Here is a 26,499-nt window from a genome sequence, read left to right as displayed (position 1 = left end):
AAGTGAGAATAAGTGGGTCTTTTTCTAAGTGATAGCTGGTGATGAGTGCGGTCCCACAGGATCATATTGAATGGCAGAACAGACGCAGGGCCAAATAGTGTACTCCTGCTCCTATTTTCTGAGAGAAGAACCACTCATCCCAGTCTCTCATGTTGGGATCTTCACCAACCCTCCTGAACCCTGAGGTCTCCATGTCATACAAACTTGCAGAACTTTGTTAAAGCAAACTAGTGATCTTTTGTGGGTGTACATAATATATATTTAGGTACTTTTTGCGATGGTAGCTTTTCTCAACTTGTGATACTCCCTATTTCAAGTTTGTAACCCATTTTCCTGAGTTATGGTTATACTTGGTCATACTGATGTTCACTTTTTTGCTTCATTTATTTCAGTAGAGCAGATATGTTTGAGGTCAACTTTTTGCCACAAGTAACTTTTTTGTACATAATGTACAATTCCCACTACTCACAGGGACAATCATTTACATAAACCAAAAATCCAATTTAGAATCATAGGATGATACAACACAGAATCAGAGAATGGTTGCAGAGAAGGTGGTCTTAAATCTGTCATGTCTATAATCATGTTCTGCAAGAGCAATTCACCACGTGCCACTTCCCCATAACTCCGCTTTGTTCTCTTTGCATAATCAAATTATTTTTTGAAGGCCAGGACTGTATCTGCCTCTACCATATTCAGGCAATGTATTCCCAATTTCAACCACTTGTGATGCAAGCAAGTTTTTTGTCGTTGCAGAGAAGCAGAAGGAACCCATTCAAATGACTTGTGCTTATGTTTGCTCTTTGAAAGAGCTATCCAATTAGTCACACTCCCCGACCATTTCCCTGCAGCCCTCCAAGTTTTTTCCACTTTAAAATACTTATCTAATTGCCTTACACCACCTTATGTGGTGTTCATTTTAGGCAGTTCCTTACTGTATACAATATTGAAAATAAAATGCCATCCTTATGTTGTAGCAGTTTTAATGAAATCTTAGTAACAAAAATATGTCAAGTATGTGCAACATCTGTGCTGAATAGCAATGCACTGCTACAGGCTAATGTAAAATCGTAGATATTCTACACAGCCGTAATCATCAATCACAGAGGCTGGACTTATCAAGGATAACCAGAATGCTGGTTGTTTGCTTTATGCTGGTCTGAATGTAGGTTTTTCTTCAATCTGAGATCCTTCCAGAAATGTAAATCTTTCACCAATTAGTTCAGCCATGTCAACTGATATGCTTTCCATGTAACTAGCTGGCATTTTCTGTATAATTCACACAAAGGTAAGTGCTGTTCCTTTTAATTGCTATCTGCTAGACATGTTTCACAGCTTTCTGAGTCAAATTAAAAAGCTGTGACAACATCTGGTTCAAAACTTTAAATACCTATCAGGTAAAATAATATGTTAGATGTTGTGCTCGTTGGTCATAAAATGATAAATGTAATAATTACTGGCTATCAAAAAGCAAAATGCTGCAGAAGTTGGAAATCTGAAATGAAATCAGAAAATGATAGAAATACTCAGCAGATCTGGCAGCATCTGTGGAGAGAAAAATAGAATTAATGTTTCAGTTCACAGGCCGTTCTTCAGAATCGAAGTGATATCACCTAGCTATTGTGTACAACAGGCAAATAGCCGGTATGCATAAGTGGAGGAGATTATGTAACTGCTAATTTATCAAATGACATAACTCTGTAAAATGTGTATATCAAGCCTAAATCATAAATTGAGCCAAATTTAGTTTAAGTTCAGCATACTGAATTTAGATGCATAATTGTTCTGGGTTAACCTTTTTTGCTGCTTGTTAGATCCATAACATGAGTTAGCCAGTGGTGGTGCTATGATATTTTTAGTAGCAGGGTCACTTCTGTATTAAGGAACATGAATGGAAAAATAGAAAATAGAAGCAGTAGGCGATTTGGCCCTTCAAGCCTGCTCTGTCATTCATTATGATCATGGCCAATCATTCAACTCAGTAGATTGATTCCACCCAAACCTCCCCCCCCCAACCTCTTTGATCCCCTTTGGAACACAGGGATCCCAGGATTTGGTGGAAATGTTAGGGAATGAGTTATGCACTGGAAAACTGACCAATCCGTTTTTGTTAAGTTGACAGATTGCGCTCACGACCTCAATTATCCAAACCTGGTGAGGTTCGACAGGAGTATGAAGAACAGATCAGTAAGGTGAGAAGTAGATTGCTAGGGTTTCTATTCCATCAGAAAACATTTAACTATAACAATATGGTCTGTGTATATGCAATTGATGTAAGAATTGTACATTAATAAGAACATAAGAAATAGGAGCAGGAGTAGGCCATCTAGCCCTTCGAGCCTGCCCCGCCATTCAATAAGATCATGGCTGATCTGTCGCTGCTCAGTTCCACTTTCCCGCCCTCTCCCCATAACCCTTAATCCCCTCTCTTATCAAAAACCCATCAACCCGCGTCTTAAAAATATTTAGCGAGGCAGCCTCCACCACTTCAACGGGCAGAGAATTCCAGAGATTCACCACCCTTGTCCTCTCTGTAGGTAGCATGGTGGCACAGTGGCTGGCATTGCTACCTCACAACACCAGGGACCTGGGTTTGATTCTGGCCTTGGGTAACTCTCTGTGGAATTTGCACGCTCTCCTGTGCCTACATGGGTTTCCTCCAGGTGCTCTGGTTTCCCCTCTCAGTCCAAAGGTGTGCAGGTTAGGTGGATTGGCCATATTAAATTGCCCCTTAGTGTCGGGAGGCTAGCCAGGTACATGTATGGGGTAATGGGAATAGGGCCTGGGTGGGATTGTTGTTGGTGCAGATGGGCTGAATGGCGGCCTCCTGCACTGTAGGGATTCTATGATTCTGTAATTAGTTTTAATTCAAAAACTGGAGTACACAGGCATCAGTTATACCAAACATGATCTGGTCTTTAATGAAGTAGTACATTACAGGTTCTGTCAGGCACATCGCACTTCCGGTGTGTGTACGTGAGTCTTTACTGAGCTCACATTACACAATACAACATAAAGTGCTCAGCTACGACACATTCTAAATTGAGCACAAGTATTGATACATCATGTTACACAACTCAATGTATATGCCAACTTTTGGACCACCGTTTTGCTTGATTGCTACATTCCATACATACTACCTCTAAATCACAGTGCAAAGGTACATAAAAGTGATATTCAGTTAAAAATAACGTAGATATAGTGAAATTCATTGAGGTCCTTAATCTCTTCCAAAAGTCTTGAATGCCATTTACACCTTTCATCAATTCCTTACTAATAAGAAGAAACCCTTGCCAAGTCCCATTTTCACAATACATAAGAACATAAGAACATAAGAAATAGGAGCAGGAGTAGGCCATCTAGCCCTTCGAGCCTGCCCCGCCATTCAATAAGATCATGGCTGATCTGTTGTGGCTCAGTTCCACTTTCCCGCCCTCTCCCCATAACCCTTAATCCCCTCTCTTATCAAGAACCCATCAACCCGCTTCTTAAAAATATTTAGCGAGGCAGCCTCCACCACTTCAACGGGCAGAGAATTCCAGAGATTCACCACCCTTTGAGTGAAGAAGTTCCTCCTCAACTCCGTTCTAAACCGCCTCCCCTTTATCTTGAGGCTGTGCCCCCTAGTCCTACTGTCTTTTTTGAGCGGGAAGAGTCTCTCCACCTCTATCCTATCCATCCCATTCATCATCTTATACGTCTCAATGAGATCTCCCCTCATTCTTCTAAACTCTAACGAGTACAAGCCTAGTTTATTCAGCCTCTCCTCATAGCTCAATCCCCTCAACTCCGGTATCAGCCTAGTAAACCTCCTCTGCACTCCCTCCAGGGCCAAAATATCCTTGCGCAGGTGCGGCGCCCAAAACTGCACACAGTACTCCAGCTGCGGCCTCACCAATGCCCTATACAGCTGCAGCAAGACCTCCCTACTTTTATATTCAATCCCCCTCGCTATGAAGGCCAGCATCCCATTCGCCTTCCTGACCACCTGCTGCACCTGCAAGCTGGGTTTTTGCGACTCATGCACAAGGACCCCGAGGTCCCTCTGCACCGTCGCCTGCTGCAGTTTTTCGCCACGTAAGTAATAGTCCTTCCTACCATTCTTCCTACCAAAGTGGACCACCTCACACTTGCCAACATTAAATTCCATTTGCCATTTCCTGGCCCATTCGCCCAGCCTATCTAGATCCTTCTGCAGACTCTCCACACCCTCCGCACAATTTGCCTTTCCGCCAATCTTGGTGTCATCAGCAAATTTCGACACCCTGCACTCGGCTCCCTCCTCCAGATCATCTATATAAATGGTAAATAGCTGAGGCCCCAGCACCGACCCCTGGGGCACCCCACTAGTCACCAACCGCCAATCCGAATAGCACCCATTGACCCCCACTCTCTGCCTCCTATTTGACAACCAATCCTCTATCCACGCTAACACCCTACCCCCAACTCCATGTCCCCTGACCTTCTGCAATAACCTCTTGTGAGGTACCTTGTCAAACGCCTTCTGAAAATCCAGAAAGACCACATCCACCGGCTCTCCTCTATCCACTGCCCTAGACACATCCTCATAGAACTCCAGTAAATTTGTCAGACACGACTTCCCTTTAATGAAACCGTGTTGCGTCCGCCCTATCAAGCAATTCCCTTCAAGATGCCTCGCAATTTCCTCCTTAATGACGGATTCTAACATTTTACCTACCACAGACGTTAAACTAACCGGCCTATAATTCCCCGCCTTTTGCCTGGCACCCTTCTTAAACAACGGCGTAACATTAGCCGTTTTCCAATCTTCCGGCACTTCCCCGGAATCCAGCGACGTCTGGAAAATAACCACCAAGGCATCCACTATCACCTCCGCCATTTCTTTCAGAACCCTCGGATGCATTCCATCCGGTCCTGGGGACTTGTCCACAATCAGCCCCTCCAGTCTGTCGAGCACCACCTCTCTAGTAACAGTAATGTCATTAAGACCCTCCATTCCTACCACCTTTCCATCGCTAACACCCGGCAAATTATTCACGTCCTCCTCCGTGAAGACAGAAACAAAAAAGTTATTCAAGACCTTAGCCATATCCCCATCCCCTACCACTAGGTCCCCTTTCTCATCCTCTAAAGGACCAACGTTCACCCTAGCCAGCCTCTTCCTTTTTATATATTTATAAAAACTCTTGCTATCCTTTTTTATATTAAGTGCTAGCCCAGCCTCATAGCTTCTCCTACCCTCCTTTATCAACTTCTTTGTCAATCTTTGTTGACATTTAAACCTTTCCCAATCCTCTTCTCGCCCACTGCTCTTAGCTACTCTAAATTCCTCCGCTTTTAATTTAACACTTTCCTTCACCTCCTTCGTTATCCACGGCTTATTACCTCTCTTCCTACTGTCCTTTTTAACCATCGGAATAAATTTCTGCTGAGCACCAAGAAAGATCTCCTTAAAGATCCTCCACTGCTCCTCAGCAGACCTACCTTCCAACGCACTCCCCCAGTCCACATTCGCCAATTCTTCTCTCATCCTACCATACTCCCCTCTATTCAAACAAAGGACGCGTGTCCGGGAACCCACTTTCTCCTCCTCCATCTGCACCAGAAACTCCACCATACAATGATCACTCTCTCCAAGAGGATCCTTCACCGCAAGGTCCCTAATTCTACCCGCCTCATTACATAGCACCAGATCCAAGATAGCTCGCTCCCTCGTCGGCTCCAACACACACTGTTCAAGGAAATTATCCCGGCAGCATTCCAAGAACTCCTCCTCGAGCCCACCTCGTCCAACATGGGTCGACCAATCAATATGCAGATTGAAATCTCCCATAACTACTGCCGTCCCATTCCTGCACGCCGCACTTATTTGCGTGTTAACAGCCCGCCCCACCTCCAGATCATTATTCGGGGGCCTATAGACGACACCCACCAGCGTCTTCCTCCCTTTGCTGTTCCTAATCTCCACCCACGATTCCACGTTCTGCTCTTTGGCTCCGATATCATCCCTTGCTACCACCTTGATACTGTCCTTAATCAGCAGAGCTACGCCACCCCCTCTTTCCTCCTGCCTATCCTTCCTAAACACTTGATAGCCCTGTACATTCAGCTCCCAGTCCCTGTCACCTTGCAGCCACGTCTCTGTAATGGCCACCAGATCGTATCCATTTGTGTCGATCTGCGCCACCAGCTCATCCACTTTATTCCGAATGCTTCGTGCATTCAGATAAAGCGCTTTCATCCCAGCCTTCACCTGGACCCTATTTGCCGTAACGCCACCACTTGGGACATCCTCGGCCTCTTCCCTTACCTGTACCCTATCCTTAACTTTAGACCTCGTAGCATCACCTACCCTCGCACCCTCCCCCCCCCTAATTAGTTTACAGCCCTGTCTACAGTCCTCTTTACTCGATTCGCCAACACTCTGGTCCCAGCACAATTCAGACCAACCCCATCCCGCCCGAACAAGTCCCACCTACCCCATCTTAGTCCCTCTTGTATGATACTTTATCAGAAGCGTTCTGAAAATCTCAATACACCACATTCACTGGTTCTCCCTTCTCTATTCTTCTAATTACAGCCTCAAAAAACTCTAGTAGGTTTGTCAGACATGTTTTCCCTTTCATAAGTCTGTGCCTTTCCTTTAACATCTTGATCTTGGGAAAGATCAACCTTGGGAAAGGTTGGTGGGTTGCTTTCTCAAAGCTCTATCTGACAATGAAGAGGCTCCTCTTCTTAGTCTTTGTTACCTGGTACAGGGGTAACTCTGTGAAGTGTAGCTATCTCTCTTCAAGAGGAAATCAAATTCAATCAAAGGAAAACTAATGCATTGTTGTCAAATTTTATAGAAACGAAGACACACAAAACCTTTATGCCAATTACATCACAACAACTGTGTCCGTTTACCATATTGGCTCAACATACAATAGAGAAATTAAATACTTCTGTGATGTCCTGTATTCAATAAGCATAGATGTTAGAAACGTCGTTCAGAAAGTGTACACTAACTAAATAACTGGCAATCCTCATCATGTCGGCAAAATTAACTTTCATTGATTTAGCTGATTAAGGCTCTGTGTAGTTGAGCTGTATAGATTAGGAAGATATTAAATTCAATTCCCAATCTATGCTTAGCTGACCAGTCATACCAATAATAAAAGGAGCTGAAAAGAATTGGAGAGAACTATATTCTTAATCAATATCCAATGACGCTTGTAAAGAGCACACGTGGGGATAAGATGACTGGCCATTGTTAGGTGCAGTTGAATGGCTGTGGTGTTCACTCTGTTAAGTTCATTGTTCTTCTTCAAAGGTTTATTTATTTAAAATGAACTTCTGTCATGGCTAAGAACCAAGTTAAGGTAAGCTCTACAATAGTCATTTTTCCAAGTAAAATACAGGCAGCGATACAACAAAGTGAAATAATATGTTGGTTATTACGTTAGTCTTTACATTAACAGATTCACAAAGTTGTTATTTAGGTGAGTGCCCACTGTTGTGAAATTGTATTTCAGAAAGAGTCAATGCCATGAGCAGGAGAGAGAGAAAGAGCAAAATGGCTACCTATTTGGTTGATTTTCAATTCCACATATGAGCAAAAGAGTACGGGTACAGTATTTCACTGGATAGATACACTAGTTTGGACAGGCTTCAAATGATTTTTTTCCATCTAAAGGTGATGGCTGCATGGTTCCAGCAGCAAATCAGGAACTCAAGCTGTTGCTAATATGTCAAAACACCATTCAAGATGTTTTTGTGGATAAAATATTTAGTTAAAGCCCACTGGAAGACTTTTTTTATTTGTTTATGGGATATGGGTGTTGTTGACAAGGTCAGCATTTGTTGCCCCCTCCAAATGCCCGTAAGTGCAGATAATGGTCAGCCACATTGCTGTGGGCTTGGAGTCGCATACAGACCAGACCAGGTAAGGATGGCAGATTTCTTTCCCTAAAGGACATTAATGAACCAGATGGATTACAACAATTGATCATAGTTCACATTGTCACTGTTATGGAGACTACTTTTGAATTCCTGAATTTTTAAATCAAAAAGTAGAGAGAAAATGTCTAAAAGTTAAACTTAAATCTAACTATATTGCCTGTCCTGAGTATTGCTCAGCGAGGAGAGGTAAGCCTATGCAATCCCATTACGTGTAAATTTAATCTTTAGGTATTTTACCTCTTTCCTTTTATCAAAAGATTTCACGCAACTGAAACTGATCCGTAAAACCCACTAAATATTAGTTATGCCTAATAGCAGCATTTAATCCATGTGTGTGAGACCAGTTATGATACATCTGTGAAAGCAAATTTTACTATTTAGCATCTATAGAAGATGAGATACTAATTTGTCCATTGTCCAAACACAGCAAGATCTGAACAATATCCAGGTTTGGGCTTTTAAGCGGTAGGTAACATTCATGCCCGATCTGGCCATCTGCAAAAGAAGCAAATGTGATTGAGGAGAAAACTTGCACGCAGAGAGGGTCTGCAATACGCTGTCTGGAACTGGTGGAGGCAGGTTCAACTGAAGCATTCGAAAGGGCATTAGATAATTATTTGAATAGAAACAATATGCGAAGGTATGGGGAAAGGGCAAGAGAATGGCACTAAGTCATAATGGTCATTTGGAGAGCCAATGCAGTCATAATGGGTCAAATGGTCTCCTTCTGCACTGTAGTAATTCTAAGGACAAAAACCAGATTTGGGCTAATAAGTGGCAAGTAACATTTGTGCCATGGAAAGACTCTTCCCGCTCAAAAAAGACAGTAGGACTAGGGGGCACAGCCTCAAGATAAAAGGGGGGCGGTTTAGAACGGAGTTGAGGAGGAACTTCTTCACTCAAAGGGTGGTGAATCTCTGGAATTCTCTGCCCGTTGAAGTGGTGGAGGCTGCCTCGCTAAATATTTTTAAGACGCGGGTTGATGGTTTTTTAATAAGAGAGGGGATTAAGGGTTATGGGGAGAAGGCGGGAAAGTGGAACTGAGCAGCGACAGATCAGCCATGATCTTATTGAATGGCGGGGCAGGCTCGAAGGGCTGGATGGCCTACTCCTGCTCCTATTTCTTATGTTCTTATGTAAGTGCCAGGCAATGACCGTCTCCAACAAGAGAGAATCTAACCATCATTTCTTGACATTCAATGGCATTACCATTGATGAATCCCCACTATCAACAACCTGGGACTTCAATTGACCAGAAACTGAACTGGACTAAACATATAATTACCGTTTGTTTCAAGAGCTGGTCAGAAGCTTGGAATCTTGCAGCGAGTATCCCATCTCCTGACTCTTGTCCACCATCTGCAAGGTGCAAGTCAAGAGTGTGATACTCTCAACTTGTCTGGATGAGTGCAGCTCCAACAACACTTAAGTAACTCCACACTGTCCAGGACAAAGCAGTCCACTTGATTCCTACCTATTCCACGTACGCTCGCACTCTCCACCACCAGCAAACAATCATAGTAGTGTGTACCACCTACTACCTGCAGGAAGCATTGGAGGAAATCAACCTCCAGTTTCCTGGGTGAAGACTGTTAAGAGAGGACCTTCTAAACTCATGGCTGCTATCAATTAGAAGGACATGAGTAGCTGACACATGGGAACATCACCACTTGGGAGTTCCCTTCCTAGTCACTCATCACCTTGACTTGGAAATACATTGCCGTTCCTACACTGTCACTGGGTCAAAAGCTTGGAGCTCCCTCCCTACAGCACTGTACATGTACCTACACCACAGGGACTGCAGTGGTTCAAGAAAGCGACTCATCACCATCTCAAGGGTAATTGGGGATGGCCTAGCCAACGACACTCATATCCTGTAAATTAAAAAGAAATTCTTGAAGCTTTTCACTTCTGCCATTTTATGAAAGTTGGAAAAAGTACTTAAGTTCTTATAAACGTACTCTTTCCCATTTAATGTTGTTTTAAAACTATTAAACACTTTCTAATGACCAATGAGTAATTGGATTCTCTTAATGAACAATGTTGAATCTGTTTTTGGAAAATTCTTGAAGGTTTCTGGGATATTTTCCCCCTTGACTTGCCTCTCTGATACAAAATCATTAATCATCTTTGAAACGGGGCAATAATAGGTTTTTGATGCTCTGGAAAGGCGCTTGTGTACGTATGGAGTCATGGTGGTTCCAAACAGATGCCTTCACAAGTGATATTGGTCCTGCTCAATAATAGATACTTAATTGTACTTAGCTATTGAGTTTGGTTCATGTTTAATGATTGTTAACCAATCAAAGAGCCATTACATTGGAACATGTTGAATTTTATATCGCTTCTGCTGCAATGTTGAATATGCCTATAAGCATGCAAAATCCTTCCCCAGAGAAGCTTGCAACTACAGTACCACTGCACACTGATTCTGATGAATTACCTGAGAAATTCAGGCTATTATAAAGCTTGGTATAAATTGCCAACTGAGTTTTGTGATGGAGTTTATCCTTTCCAAAGAATTATTTTATTAACTCGTCATTTCAAGGTGTTGCTGAATTAAAAGTGGAGATTTTTCATGTGATATTGTATTTGGATAGGAAAAAATGGACTGTAGCCAGCATAATGTATCTGATTTTTCAGTATTTATTCTTTTATTTTGGCTGTCCGTCAACGTTGAGATTTTGTTTACCTGAGAATACTGGTTTCTGCAAGCTGCAGTAGAAATTTCCAAGTATTGCTGCAAATTTCTGTAAGGCCATCTCAGAAATGTGTGTGCTTGTTGATCTGTTTAGAATTAGTCAGGAGAATAATGTGTGTGAAATTATTAAAGATGCTCTATAATAAGCATATTGGCCCTCTTGGTAAATGGCACCAATGAGAGTTTATAAAAGGACTGCTCTAAAATGGGATTCAGAATTGCCTGTGGTTGACCAGATTAGTGGCAAGATTAGAATTTGAATATAGTTTCTTCAGCCATAGATAATGAGATGATCATGTTGGAATTACTTCACAGTTGAAGGCAGAACGCCATGCTCGTGAAGAGGAGGAATTCCGAGCCAGTGAAGACTTAATTCAGAAGATATTAGCAGAGGAAAAGGAGCAACTTGTATATGAAGAACAACAGAGGAAACAACTGGATGAACAATTAAAAAAAGATGAAAAACTAGCTAAAATGTTAAGCGAGGAGATGGTAAGTAACTGTCCACTGTTAACCTTGGATGCTTTCAAGCTGTGAGCTAACGAACCTCAGTTAATTCAGTGCTTTTCATTAAAGGAACACAATATTGCTCAAGAGAAGTAGTTGATTTATATGAGCCTTTATTATGTATTTTAATGTTTCTCTTCAGAACTTTTGTTGAAGAGCCAGGAACCTGTAGAATAATTTTTTGGCTTGCACACAAGTGCAGATTTGCTGTAAATAATTAAATGGGAACTGGATATGTTTATGGGAATTGTTAATATTGTGGCATTCAAAAGATAGGTGTTTTGATCACATTTCAGGCATGGGAGCGGTATCTCTCAGGAAAAGATATGGCTATTGATTACACTGAGTGTATGAGCCACCTACTCTTTTTCCAACATAAGAAGTGAATGTATTTATTAAAAACAAGAAACTTGCAAGCAGAGTGTCCAAGTGAGCATTATGTTCTTTTAAAATTTTGACTTTGGCAGAATTCCAGTTTTTTTTTCAGGGTTTAGGCATGTTTTAATTCAGTGTTGTTTCATCAGTAATGATTTTGTCAATTTGCTCTTGGTTAATGTCAGTTAGAATTTATGAATAGCTGAATATTTTACCTCCCATCCTTTAAAGTATTTCCAACTAAATCTTTCTTAACTTCCTATTTTGGACCCAGATTATCATCCCTCCCTTAGGATCGTGTGTGCCAGAATCAGAAACACCCCCCAGCACCTCAAAGACAAGATTTATCCCATTGAAAGGCAAATCGAATGCAATTGTACCTGGTTTATCTGCTTTTAGGATTCTTCAGGCAGCTTTTATGTTGCAGCTGGAATCTAGATCCTGGAAGGTGTCTGGGGCCTGAGGTTTGCATTTGGATGTGATGCTGACACACCCTCTGCAGAGTTTCTCCATCATTGGATATTGTTCACAGCTCAGGATCTCCCTGAGAAAATTTCACAGCGGGTGTTCCCTCAGAGGAACTGCAATGCAAACCTCAGGACACTCTTTCCCTGCCTTTTCACAGAAATCCCCATCCCCTCCAGCAGCCTTTCCCACAGCCTGTCTCACAATGAGTGGCCATTACTCTGGAGGGTCTGGCCATTGAGGAGGGATCCCCCAGTCAGGAGGTGGCTTCTGATGGGGGATCTCACACCCCTATCTCTCCCAGGAGATCTAGGGTTTAAAACTATTTATTTCCCAACCCCCAAACTGTCCACTGTCCACTAGATTAAAAATTAAGGCTGGGCAGGAAAAGTCCCTTAAGTAACTCAGTCAGAGAGGGTCAGTGCTGAGGGAGTGCCGCACTGTCAGCGGGTCGGTGCCAAGGGGGTGCCGCACTGTCAGAGGGTCAGTGCTGCGGGAGTGCCGCACTGTCAGAGGGTCAGTACTGAGGGAGTGCCTGTACTGAGGGATCTTGCTGCAGCTGTATAGAGCATTGGTGAGGCCGCAGCTGGAGTACTGTGTGCAGTTTTGGGCGCCGTACTTACGCAAGGATATTTTGGCCTTGGAGGGAGTGCAGAGGAGGTTTCCGAGGCTGATACTGGAGTTGAGGGGGTTGAGCTATGAGGAGAGGCTGAATAAACTAGGCTTGTACTCGTTAGAGTTTAGAAGAATGAGGGGAGATCTCATTGAGACGTATAAGATGATGAATGGGATGGATAGGATAGAGGTGGAGAGACTCTCCCCGCTCAGAAAGGACAGTAGGACGAGGGGGCACAGCCTCAAGATAAAGGGGGGGCAGTTTAGAACGGAGTTGAGGAGGAACTTCTTCACTCAAAGGGTGGTGAATCTCTGGAATTCTCTGCCCGTTGAAGTGGTGGAGGCTGCCTCGCTAAATATTTTTAAGACGCGGGTTGATGGGTTTTTGATAAGAGAGGGGATTAAGGGTTATGGGGAGAGGGCGGGAATGTGGAACTGAGCCACGACAGATCAGCCATGATCTTATTGAATGGCGGGGCAGGCTCGAAGGGCTAGATGGCCTACTCCTGCTCCTATTTCTTATGTTCTTATGATGCAGAAGGAGGCCTTTTGGCCCATCATGTCTGCACCAATTCTCCAAACGAGCATCATGACTTATAACTTTTTCCTGTACCCGTGTACATTGTTTGTGTTCAAGTAATCACTCTTGAATGCCTTGATTGAACTTGCCTCCATGACGCTACCAGACCAGACCCCAACTACTCACTTTGTGAAAAAGTCTTTTCTCACGTCACATTTGCTTCTTGTGCATATCATTTCAATCTGTGTCCTCTCATTCTTGATCCTTTTACAAGTCAGAACAGTTTCTCCCCATCTACTCTGTCCAGCTGCCTCGTGATTTTTAAGCATCTCTATCAAATCTCCACTTAGCCTCCTTCTCAATAAGGGGACAGTCCCAACTTCTCCAATCTGTCTTCATAACTGAAGTTTCTCATCCCTGGAGCCATTTTTGTAAATCGTTCCTGCACTCCAGTGCTTTCACATCTTTCCTATATTGTAGTGCCCAGAACTGTACACAATATTCCAGCTCAGGTCTAACTGGTTTCTTGTGAAAGTTCAGCAAAACCTCCTTGCTCTTGCACTCTATGCCCCTATTATTGAAGTCCAGAATAGTATATGTTCTTGCCACTTTCGTGACTTCTAACACCCAAGTCCCTCTGCTGCTATACCCTGATAAGAATTTTACCCCTATTTTACATTGTCATTCTATGCTCTGCCTACCAAAATGTATCACCTCACACTTCTCCATATTGAACTTCACCTGCCACCTATCTGTCCTTTTGAAGTTCTACACTGTTGTCTTCAGTTTACAATATGGTAAACTGCGTCATCTGGAAACATTGAAATTGTCCCCCAAAATAGATCTAACCAAAATAACAAAAGACATGATCTGCGACTGCAGTTGGATTGTGTTACTATGCACCATCAACCCCACCATCTTTCTCTGTCAAATCTATGTATAGTGGAAATTCAACTCCAATGGTATCACCTAACCCTGCAACTTCACCCTGGGACTTCCACAACATCGATCCTTAACCCTTTCCTATTCCTATTCCTCTTCCAAATCTTTGACTTGACATTGAAAACACAAATGGGGTCAGCTTTCATGTATACCTGGACATTTGGCTGATAGTTTAAGAATTGGAATTTAGTTATTCAAAAAAAATTTAACTAAAAGCCGCTGTCACTGAAAGTAACAGTGAAGCTGTTAGATTGTCTTAAAAACAAAACCGGTTCAGTATGTCCTTTAGCAGAGGAAACTTGCCATTTTTAGAAGATCTCTGTGTGATTCAGTCACGTAATGTGACTGTGAAGGCTTCTAGTACTCATTCAATTCTATGAAATTGCTCCAACAATTGCAGTGGTTGAAGACAGCCCATCATCACTGTCTAAGGACAACTTGGGACAGACAAATGCTGACCTTGCTGGTTATGCCCCACCCTGTGAAAGAAAGTTTCCTTTTGAAAAAAAAGGACTTGGATGATCAGAGATTTTGACAGTTAAACATTGTGAGGACCAAAATTAGTATCTTCAGCTGCCTCCACAAACCCCTGTCCTATTGACTTGCTTGGCCACCATATCATACTGAATTACATCATTGAGTCTACCTTATTTGACCTCCAAACTGAGTTGAATTTCCATATCCTTCCCATCTGAAGGACTACTTCCACTACCATACCTCAGCTCATCAAACTATATTATCCATATACTATTCTGTATTGAGTCCTGCTAACTATTTCCCTGTTTACTTGGCCCATTTCTCTGGTCACTGTAAGGCTCCAGTTATCATTTTTCATTGTTAAATCCTTCTGTGCCTTTTCATTTCCGTAACCTGCATATTTACAACTTGCTTCCAGAATTCTTCTTTTGACTAACAGTTCATGTGTATGCCTTCCACTTGTGTTCAGCTGCTTAAACTTTGCAGCCTATAAGACTCTTTTTAAACATTCTATCATTCCACTTCCCTTTTCGTTATTACAGTCTACATTCTTGAGCAAACTTGCACACAATCCTAATTTCTACTGCTTTAATGTCGTGTCCATTTCTTACTTCAAATCTGTGACGCACCTTGGGATGTTTCTGTGTTAAAGGTGATGTTTTCTTATATTTTAAGGTGGCTGATGACTACTATTTGCACTATCTGACATAACCTGTTTCATATAGCAGATCGCATTAATTTTTAGAGTTGTGGGCTTGCCTTCAATCCTCTACATTAGAAATTACTGGTTAAGAACATTCCCTCAAAGCTCTTTCATAAACATACTATGTTGTGGGAGAAAACACTAACTGAGATCCACTATATAAACAGTATCTGGGTTATTACACAGCTACTTTCTCCACTCTAGCTTTATTGGTGATATAATTTGTATCTTCTGACTTGGATTGCAGCCTTTCTCTCACAAATAGGACCCAGATATCATTACATAGGATCTTTAAATGATCACATTATCGTTACATTATCTCTAAATGACCTGTATTGGGTCCGGGAGTACAGTTTAAGTTAGTGAATGATACAGCACTTGCCAATGTAATTCATGTATAGGACGGAAGGAGAATGTAAACTCTGAAGTGAGCAGACGTGAGGTGAAATTTAATGTGGATAAATGACATTATGGAGGAACAACATGGAAGGGCACGAGAAACCTAAATTGTACAATTTTCAGGGGGATGCAAAAGCAGGGGAATTTGGATGCATGTTTACTGAACTTTGAAGGTGGAAGCACAAGTTTAGGTGGTATAGAATACTTGTAGATTTGAGAGTAAGGGCATTGAAAAAAAAAGGAAATCGTGCTTAGCCACACTCGATTGAAATCCCGTCCACCACCTTAAGCATTCACTCCGTGTATTAATAGAGAGTGTGACCTGCAGTGCATACTATCTATAAGATACTCTACAATTTACCAAAGTTGCTTTGACAATTTCTTACATGTCTGTGCACTTCAGTGGGGTCGGGTTGCCAGCTTCCTGTTAGTGGGGAGCTGTTGTAAAACACTTCTGAGGGGACCGCTGTGCTGCTAGAGCAACTTACCAGGCTGGGAGAATCACCACTGTGGTGTCTGAACTGTCAAAGCCACAATCAGAATTACTTGTTAATCTGACGACCTTAAAATGCTGGTAGCCCTATCTGTTGGCTGTCAAGTTCTCTCCCTGACTGCTAACTAAAAACTGATGCTGCGTACAGACTGCCAATATAATGTTGTAACGTGGAGTCTAACCAAAAGCCATCAGGGTTCCAGCCAGTGACACCTCCCTCTGAAAAGTCATGTAAAGGCTTTCAATCAATATTGTTGCGCCAGGCTGGAAGCATTCTCTGATTAGGCCATAACAAAAGCAGCTGCAGGGTTTCCTTTTTATGGCATGATCCCAGACACTTTTTGCTATCATTCAACCATCAGTGATTGGCTCTTAAAACGGTGAACTTACACCACAACCCTATTCTTGGATCCTAGGATTGATTGTCAGCAGTTATATTGCTCTTGATACAAAATTCCTTCAATTGGTTGCTGCTATATCTCTTGCAAAGTTGACCTTGAGATGTTCTGTTTGAACCAGTATATAATGGTCTCAAATGATAAAGGCTAAATGATAGAGTAAATTTGATTTGCAAACTCTAGAACCGTCTGCTTTAGTTCTTAATGTATTAACCCAAGCGATGTGAATCTCAATGTATTATGATGTAATCAACTTTGATCCTCAAGCATTGTGACCAGCTGAAGGCCTTAATTCTGCAGTATGTCAGTGACTGAGTGGATGCAATTATAGTGAGCTGTTTCAATAAATAGTAAAGTATTTATTCCCACAAATACGTAATTAAATGCAGTGCATATCTGTAAATATTTTTGTTGTATTGTGTTTATTTTATAGGTATCTGTTTTCTCTGCAGAATTCAATGTCCAAGACTTTTCCAGAAAACCTGAACGTTCATACAAGACGGACTTCCTCAAAGTTCAATTCTTCATCAGTCAACCGGGGAATCAAACTGACTGCACACAGTCCCAGCCATACAGGAGATATACAGAAGTGAGTGGAGTTACAAAGGGGTTCCCTAATCCATCTATGTGGTTATTAAGGGATCACTCTTATTTGTTCCTGTATCTTCTACATAAAGCAAGAATAAACTTGGATTCTGAATGAGGAAATTAATACAGGTTATGTTTTAAGTTGTAGCTTCATGTTTCATGTAATTGGTAGTTTATTTTGTTACTTATAAGTGATGTTCAAACCTTTTGGGCTGATGAAATGTTCAGGTCATGGCAGATATAACGCAAAGTATCGTTGCTTAACCCTTTCCAACTTGGACATGGGGCTAAGTTTGAGAATAAGATCAATGGTCGACAATCAACACACTTGTTTGGGTGTCCTTTCGATTTGCTTGTGACAACAGTAGTTGACACAAAGAAGACAAGTTGTCTGGTACAGAATTCTGTTTATGGCTAGAAAATAGCAACAGCTTGCATTTATGCCTTTCAATGCCTTCAAATGATATCAAGAGACTTCATAGAGTTCTATCCGATTGCAGTTATGTGCTAAGACATAAAAGAAAAGAAAATAAAAGCAGAAAATACTGAAAATATTCAGCCAGTTATTTATGGCAGCATCTAAGAAGAGAAACAATGTTCCAGACCCAAGACCTTTCATCAGAATGAGATGTAAATATCTTTTGAACATGGGTGGCAGGACATGGCAGAAAGGAAGGTCTGTGATGGGGTGGAAGTTGGGAATTGAATGACAGGATAATGAATCTTCCAGGGTGAAGGGAAATGTTGATGGGACAAGAAACAAAAGATGTGCCAACAAGCAAAGGAAACAACATAGAGCAGATAATAATTTGAAATTGTTGAATACAGTATTGAGTCTGGAAGGCTGTAAAGTGTCTAACCAAAAGATGAAATGTTATTCCTTAAGCTCCCATTGAACTTCACTGGAACATTGCAGTAGGCGGAGGATAGAGATGTTTGCATGAAAGCAAGTTAAAGAATTAAAATGACACGCCACTGGAAAATGTATGGTCATGCTTGCGGACTGAGCAGATGTGTTTGTTCTCCCTATTGTAAAGCTGACTATATTTTGAACAGTGAATACAGTACACCAGACTGAATGAAGTATATGCAAGTTACTGCTATGCTTGGAAAGGGTGTTTGGGGCCTTGAACTGTTGAGGAGATGGAAGAAAATAGCTGGGGCTTGGAAAGATAATGAATCTTGTGATATAGAGATTACATTTAAGGAGGGCTTTTAAAAGACGAAAGGGAGGCAGAGAGGTTTAGAACCTATCAAGTTTGCACTGAGACTCCAACAAATTGTCTTCCCTGCCCAAACCCATCCCATAACTCAGCGCTTTTGCCATGATTAATCCATTTAACTTACACATCTTTAGATACTAAGAGGCAATTTAGCATGGCCAATGCATCCAACCTGCACATCTTTGTACTGTGAGAAGAAACTGGAACACCCAGAGGAAACCTCACAGGCATGAGGAGAATGTGCAAATTCCACACAGTTGGTCACCTGAGGCCAGAATCGATCCCAGGTTCCAGGCACTGAAGCAGCAGTGCTAACCACTCTGTATTCCAGAGCTTATTGTGGAAGCATGAAGACATAGATGCCAGTAATTGAAAGGAGTAGGGGTTGCACAAAAGGTCAGAATTGGAGAAGAGCACATTTGTAGTGCTGGGAGGGTTAGATAGGAGCAAGACCATGGATGTATTTAAATGTAATTTTTCAATCAATGGTGTCAACGGCATGTGCAGTTGGGAGCTAGTGTAGGTGTATCAGTGCAGATTTCAACAGCAACTGCATTGAGGTAAGTAATGCCATAGAGGTGGAAGTAAAACATTTGCAACTGGGGGAAATGTGGACTTGGAAGCTTGGGATCAAAAAGGATGCCAAAGTTATAAGCAATCATCTTCATCCAGAGACTGACCAGGGATGGGGTTGGAATTAATGGCAGTGGTATCAGGTTTGTGGCAGTGGCCAAAGGTGATGTTGGTCTTGACAATGTTGAACTAAGAAAATTGAGCCTCAGCAAGGACTGTATGTTGGTTAAGGGTAAGAAACGGTCGAGAATGAGAGAAAGGGGTGATGGAGTGGTAGAACCAGATGCAATCTGTGTACCGTGGCTTTGATTGTTGTGGCCATGTTCAAAATGTAAATAAGGAAGAGAAGGAAGCAGCAAGAGTGGATCGTTGGTGGACTGCTGAGGTAATTTTGTTTTCTTCATTTTTGGAATATGCATATCTCTAGCTAGGCTAACATCAGGGTGTTGTGTACCTTGGAAAGGAACTTGTAGGTGGTGGTATTCCCAGAGACCTGCTGCCCTAACCTTCTCGGTGGTAGACGTCACTGGTTTAAAGATGCTGTCGATAGTTGGCTGAGTTGCTGCAATTGTTATTATCTTGAGGGTGACTGTTAAATTTGAAAAGGAAATTCAAAGTTCCATAGACCCCGTTTTAACAAAAAGAAATTACACCACGGGGAGCTCTGGGGACATGGGTTCAAATCTCACCATGGCAGTTGAAATAAAGGTTAACATCCCATTTACCTTTGGTATTACAAGCTGAATTTGCATGTCAGCTTTTTGAAATTTCCTTTCAATCATTCATACTATTCAATCAACTTCTATCATCTTCTCAGACAGTGTATTCCAGATCATTATAACTTGCTATGTTTAAAAAAAATTTATTGTCACCTCTGATTCTTTGCCTACCACCTTAATCTGTGCCCTCCAGTGCTAACTTTTTTGTCACTGGAAACAGCTTATTTACCATCGATCATCGTGATTTTGAATATCTCTTTTAAAAAAGAGAACAAGCACAGTTTCTACAATGTTAGCACTCTCTCTTCTGAATCAGAAGATTGTATGTTCGTCCTGTCCCAAGATCACCTGAATGCAGCCATTTAGTCTGAAGCTCCAGTGCAGTACTGAGGGACTGCTGTGTTGTTTGGATGTGCCATCTTTTGGATGAGAGTTAAACTGAAACCTGTTCTGCCTACTCAGATGTGTGGAAAATATCCCATAGTACTATTTTGAAGAGTAAGGGTAATTATCTCTGGTATTCTGGTCAATTTTTATTCCTCAGGCAACCTCACAGGTCATTATCAGTGTTGTTTGTGGGAGCTTGCTTTATGCAAATAGGCTGCAAAATTTCCTCCATTTAGAAGTGTTGTCACTGTTATAAAATATTTCATTGGCTGTAACTCTTGAAATCAGTAGTCATGAAAGGCCCAATACAAACACAGCTCTTATGTGCAAAAAGAAAATAACTGGTCTCTCTGGAAATCTGAATTTTTTAATAAATATTGGAAATGCTCAACTGATGAGGCAGCATCTGTAGAGAGGGAGTCAGAGTCAATGTTTCAGCTCCATGACCTCATCAGATGCAAGCCATCGACCTGAAATGCTGTTTTTTCCACAGATGCTGCTCGAGCTCCTGAATATTGATAGCATTTTCTGTTTTTGCCTATTAACCCTAGTACCACTCTAGAAAATCTTTTCTGCACTCTCTCCAAAGTTTTCAGATACTTTCTAAATGTGGTGCCCAGAATTGATACAATACTCCAGCTGCGACCAAACCAGTGTTTTATAAAGGTTCAGCACTTTCTGTCTCCCTTAACAAAGGCACGGATTCAAAATCCCCTTTTTGTTTTTAACTTGTCCTACCACCTTCATAGATTTCTGTACATGTATCCCTGAATCTTGTTATAGGTGTTGTAATAAAATTTTTGTATACAATGAAGTTGTTTATAGCTGAAGTATATCTTTTGCATGTAGATACCACATTTGCTTTGGTGACAGCACCTTCTGCAGCTATATAGGATGTTTACACAGACAGTGGTTCTGCTATAGGTTTACATTGCTGTCATTTCTACAACTGCTACTCCACTTGAGTTATTTGAAATGTTATTTCACTTTAGCTTTCTTTTTAGGTACTTATCTCCCACTTCACAAAAGCATCAAATAGTTGAAACCAGCGGGCGGCAAAGTGATGCATCTGCTACAGTGAGTGTTTTTGAGAAAGTTTAGCTTTAATATTTACATGAGTGCAAAAGCTACACTATTTTATTTTAGGAAGGGGAAACTCCCATGTTAGGTGTGGATCCAAAATTGCAGTAGTTTTCTACTGTTACAAATTCAAGTCTATTGCAGTTACCTATTCGAGTTCCTGCAAATGGATTTAGCGAAAAATCCAACATCCCAGCAGCAGTACAGAAGATTTGTGATCCAGAACTAGCTACCCTCTAGACAAGCTGTTCCAGTACGGCAACAACTTGAAATTTACCCAATAATATGGAAAATTGCCCAGGTATGTCCTAATCACAAAAAGCAAAGCAAAGTCAATCTGTCAATCTGACTAATTACTGCCCCATAATCACCATTAAGTGCCATTAGTGCTGTCGAGTACCATTTTCACAGCAATAACCTGGTCACTGCTCGCTTTGGTTTCCACCAGGGCCATTCGGCTCCTGACATCATTTCAGCCCTGATTTAAACATAAACCAAAGTGCTGAATTAGGTGAGAGTCACTCCCCTTGACATTGGGGCAGCATCTGACCAAGCTTGGCATCAGGGAGCCCTTGAATCAGTGGAAATCAGAAGGAAAACTATTAGTTGGGGTCATGTCTAGTGAAAAGGATGATAGGTGAGCATGTTAGAGGTTGAAATCTCAGCCCCAGGACATCATTGCAGGAGTTCCCCAGGGTAGTGTCTTGGGCTCAGCTGTCTTCAGCTGCTTCATCAATGACCTTTGCTCCATCATTTGGTCAAGAATTGGAATGTTCATTGATGATTCCAGAATATTCAAAACCATTGATGATTGCTCAGATACTGAAACGGTCCGTGCCCATATGGACAATGTTCAAGCTTGGACTGATAAGTGGCAATTAACATTTATACCCCACAAGTGCCAGGCAATTACTGTCTCCAGTTGGAGAGAATCTAGCCAACTCCTCTTGATATTCAATGACATTACTATTGCTGAATCCCCCATTATCAACAAGTTGAGGGATGCCATTAGCCAGAATTCTAGCTGGACCAGTCATATAACTCCACAAAGCCTGTCCACCATCTACAAGGCACAGCCGACAGTGTGATGGCATGTTCTCTGCTTGCCTGGATGAGTGCAGCTCCAACAGCACTTGGATGCCTGACACTACGCAGGACCGCCAAAGCAGTTCACTTTATTGGCACCCTAAGCATCAGCTTAAACATTCACTTCTTATATCTCCAACAATGGCAGTAGTACCACCTCCATCATCAAACCTTCCAAACCTGTGATTTCTACCACTGTGAAGAGGCAGACAGCAGATACTTGGTAAAATCTCCATCTGCAAGTTGTCGTCCAAACCATACATGATTCTCACTTGGAAATATATCACCATTCCTTCACTGTCACTGGGCCAAGATCCTGGAACTCCCTTCTTAACAGCACTGTAGGTGTATTTACACCAGATGGAATACAGGGATTCAAGAATGTACATCACCATAGTTTCAAGGGCAATTAGGGATGAGCAACAAATGCCACTGAAGAATACAAAAATAAACCTTGTTGGATTTAATGATTTTGGGTCCAAGTCTCCTACTGTTACAAGTTTGTTTGAACTGCCCTCTAGCCACTAGTAATAGCAGCAGAACTCAAATGTAACAATGAAAATCCATTATGATCTGAACCAGATCTGACTTTTCAATAAATATTCCTTCATTGTCACCGTGAGCCATATTAAAGTTCAGGCAATTATGGTTTTTTTTTTATTGTGATCAACTTTATAAACTGGTTTATTCCAAAGTACAGAACAATTTATGTGATCAGAATAGATTAATTCAAGTAGTAGAAGTTATATTTACTTTGTGACTGAGGAAAAGAAAATGTAATGCTTATTTGAGTTGACTTATTTAAACAAAGCAATTTCTGCATTCTGTTCTGTTCTGTCCTGTCCTGGAGCGGAATTACTCTGCAGTATTTTGTTACCAATGGAACTTACTTTACAAAAACTGCACAGCCTTCCTGGTCCCCCTGTCCTGTTATATTTCTGATTGGAGGATTTTGATCTCTTCGTTGAACAAACACAGAGGGTACAAAGTTCTTACAAAGACATGCTACTGATTTGTTAGGTGTCTGAGGGATCAAGATAAGATCTATTTCATGGGTTGAATGGCCTCTTCTGCACTTAGGAATTCTATCTTTCTAGATGTAGAAAGAAATCTAGTGATAATTCATCGACTAGCAAAAGATGTTTTGCATACAACTTCATGATTCACTCTGAAAGCTTCTGAATGGTCTGCAAACTTCTGAATTTCTTTTCTGTTTTTATTCAGGAAAGCAAATCGACTGATGCAGATGACATAATTTCAAACAATGACTCAACTGAAAGTATTTCTCCTTTTCATTACGAAGATGAGCAGGAGCCAGTCTGCAGTTCAGCCCATTCAGAGTTAGCCCAATATACTGAAGAAACTCCTGCTGTAAACATGACAGATTATCAGCAAGAAGGCGACTATAGTGGAGACAATGAAAATGAGATGGTGGGAGTTTGCAGTGGTGTATGGAAGGGCAGAGAGAGGTATAAGGAAGATGTACCACTTGCAGAATTGGAGCTAAATGCCATCAATAGCAGTGGTGAAGATGATCAGTTAGAGTTTGCAACTCTGCCAATTTTAGGTCACAAACCTGATGATTATGCACACAATAATGCAAGCTGTTGTGGTTTAGATAATATAGACTGTGCAACAATACACTCTGAGGGCATTACATTAAAACAAAAACCTAGCCAAGATCAAGGTACAAAAGATCAGCTTGTAACTCAAGCTCCCATTCAATTGAAACCCGTTCTGAAAAGAGAAACATGGAACTCCTCTGAAGCAGTAGGAGAAACTCACTCTTCTGTTAAAAAGCGAAAAGTCTGCCTTAATGAATCCTGTGAAAGCACTTCCTTTGGAATCTTCGATGAAGAGCAGCTCTCCAATTGGGAGAAAAAGCAATCTGAAAAACTCAAAATGGAAGAGCAGGACAGATTGTTAGCATTACGCTTACAGAGGCAACTTGACAAGGAGATGCTGGCGGTTGACAGAAAGAGAGGATCACCTGATGAATATCTGCTTCGGACCAACAGGTCAACTCCCATAAATTGTGAGAAAAGGGTGTATGCTAAAAACCAATCATCAGCAGGAACACGAAACGGCAGTCGAACTCCTGGAAAGTTGCAGAGATCACAGCCTAACCATTCTGCACTAGGTAGAAAGGAAAGAGTACTCAGAGATTCTTCATCTACTACAAACAAACAGAAAAGCAGAATCTGGCAGCACCCAACAGGACAAGTTAAAGATCAAATAACTCTTCGTCAGGGGCCACTTAATTATATGGATGCTAATTCTGCAGCATTGATTCCTGTCAATGAACTGAGAAGCAGTAAAAAACAACAAACTATTGTTGAAATGTTCCAGAAACATGCTAAAAACTAACAGACTTGTGCCAAAATGCAACCATTGCTCCGATTGCTAGTAACTGTTCATTTGTTGAATGTGACTTTCATGCTCGTGTTTAAATTTCTTTACAGACTACAGTTCTCGTTTGCCAGATTTTCCATTTGTCATGCAGTTATCCAACATTCTGAAGCTTTTCTGTTGACTGTCCAGAGCTTCAAATCATCCTTAAATTCATTGGAGCAGTCCTTGGTAACAGTATTACAAGTTCTGCAATTGAGATTGTGATATTTAAAAGCTCGTGTAATTACAGTTTATCTCCATAAATATTGGAAATGTATAAACATCTGGAATTCCTTTTAAACGGTAGTGCAACTTCAAGGCACTGCAACAGCAAGCAAGAGGAGAACTTGCTCTAAATAGTGCTGTGGTTTACCTATGCCTGGCCTTATTGCAATTTAACGTATTTGTTATTCGGTTCATGAAATAAATTTGATTATTCTAAAAGTTGAGAATCCAAACTTCCAATTACATCTCTAAACCCAAGTGCCATTGATCAGTATAGTTAATACTTTTTGTATTATACTTCATTGTTTAAAAGAAGCTGATATTATAGTTAACCTCCATCTGTATCATTGTTGATAGCTTGATACAATGTAAACCTTGCTCGAGATGGTTCTTTTTCAAATGGTTTAAAGTAGCTTGAATTAAAAAAAGAAAATGAGACATTCTGAAGTCATCAATAAAATCAGAGCTGCTGGCATTACACAACGGAAACGGACAGATTACTGTTTCTGGCATTGATCCAATGGAAAGTATAACTGAACAAACTGCAATGGAGAAGGAGGAAGATTTATGCTACCTAAACAGATTTGATTTTCTTTTGAAGCTAATTTCAGTGAGTACAGACCAGCTGTTGCTTTCTGAGCTATCCTTTAGGCTGAGACCTTAACTCGAAGGCCATTTATTTGCTCAATTGGACAAGGTGCACAAGATGCAGATGTTTGCAGTGAAATGGTAAGTAGTGTGCTCTTATCAGCAAGCAGCTGGAGAATGAATATGAAAGCACTGGTGTTTGGGACTGAGATGACAGGGTAAAGGGTGAGGAATTTGAAAGAATGGGTACTCTGTGGAATTGGGTATATTAGCCTGTTTGCAGGGGAGTACTTGTTTCAGATTTAGGACAGGACGGTTCCATATTAATTCTGAAACTAATTAGAAGCCTTCAGCAGAAACCTGCTTTTGATATTGGAAGGTTTGGGTACTCTAAAGAGTGTTCTTGAGTGAAATGCCTAATATTAAGAGATTTCCCATGTCATAGAGAAGCATTTTTGGGTCATTTCTCCCACTCATTTTCAAAACCCAGCTTATAGCAAAAGTCAGGAAGCTATTTTCAAATTACTTTTTATAAGATCACAATTATTGAGGATAACTTGGCTCAAATCAATTGATCCAAGAGAGGCAGTAGTGAAGTGATATGTCACTGGACTCTTGTAATTGAATGCTCTGAGGACCTAAGTTTGAATCCCACAATGGCAGATGGTGAAATTTGAATCCAATAAAATCTGGAATTAAAAATCTAATGATTAAACCATTATCAACTGTCATTTAAAAACTCATCTGGTTCACTAATTACTTTTAGGGAAGGGAACCTGCTGTCGTACCTAGTCTGGCCTATGTGTGACTCCAGATCAGTAAGAAATCTCACAACACCAGGTTGAAGTCCAGTCGGTTTATTTGGCAGTACTAGTTGCCAAATAAACCTGTTCGACTTTAACCTGGTGTTGTGAGACATCGTACTGTGCTTACCCCAGTCCAATGCCAGCATCTCCACATCATAACTCCAGATCCATATTGATATGGTTGACTGAAATGGTCTAGCAAACCAAGGGTAATTAGGGATGGGAAATAAATGCTGGCCCAGTCACTGATGCCCACATCCATTGAACAAAATAAATCCATCCAAAAAAATCTAAAAGTGCCCTTGTTATAGTGTC

The 26,499-nt window shown here is 41.2% G+C and overlaps 1 protein-coding gene across 2 annotated transcripts in view; it reads left to right on the top strand.

Moving 5' to 3' along the window:
* Positions 1–26,275, top strand: part of rnf168 (ring finger protein 168) — a 30,421-nt gene extending 4,146 nt beyond the window's left edge. The window contains exons 2-6 of one of the 2 annotated variants that reach the window (XM_080185302.1): positions 2,116–2,192; positions 10,940–11,116; positions 16,971–17,107; positions 21,013–21,085; positions 23,399–26,275. In XM_080185302.1, coding sequence (XP_080041428.1) covers positions 2,116–2,192; positions 10,940–11,116; positions 16,971–17,107; positions 21,013–21,085; positions 23,399–24,541 — 1,607 coding nt within the window. In that variant the 3' untranslated portion in view covers positions 24,542–26,275. Of the gene's footprint in view, positions 1–2,115; positions 2,193–10,939; positions 11,117–16,970; positions 17,108–21,000; positions 21,086–23,398 lie in introns of both variants that reach the window. The other variant, XM_080185301.1, reaches the window with a different exon arrangement.
* The last annotated feature ends 224 nt before the right edge of the window (positions 26,276–26,499 follow it).

This window comes from Carcharhinus amblyrhynchos, chromosome 3 (assembly GCF_965287045.1).
Source record: "Carcharhinus amblyrhynchos chromosome 3, sCarAmb.v2.hapA, whole genome shotgun sequence".
NCBI classification, from domain to species: Eukaryota; Metazoa; Chordata; class Chondrichthyes; order Carcharhiniformes; family Carcharhinidae; genus Carcharhinus; species Carcharhinus amblyrhynchos.
This window is presented reverse-complemented; position numbering and strand designations above follow the sequence as displayed.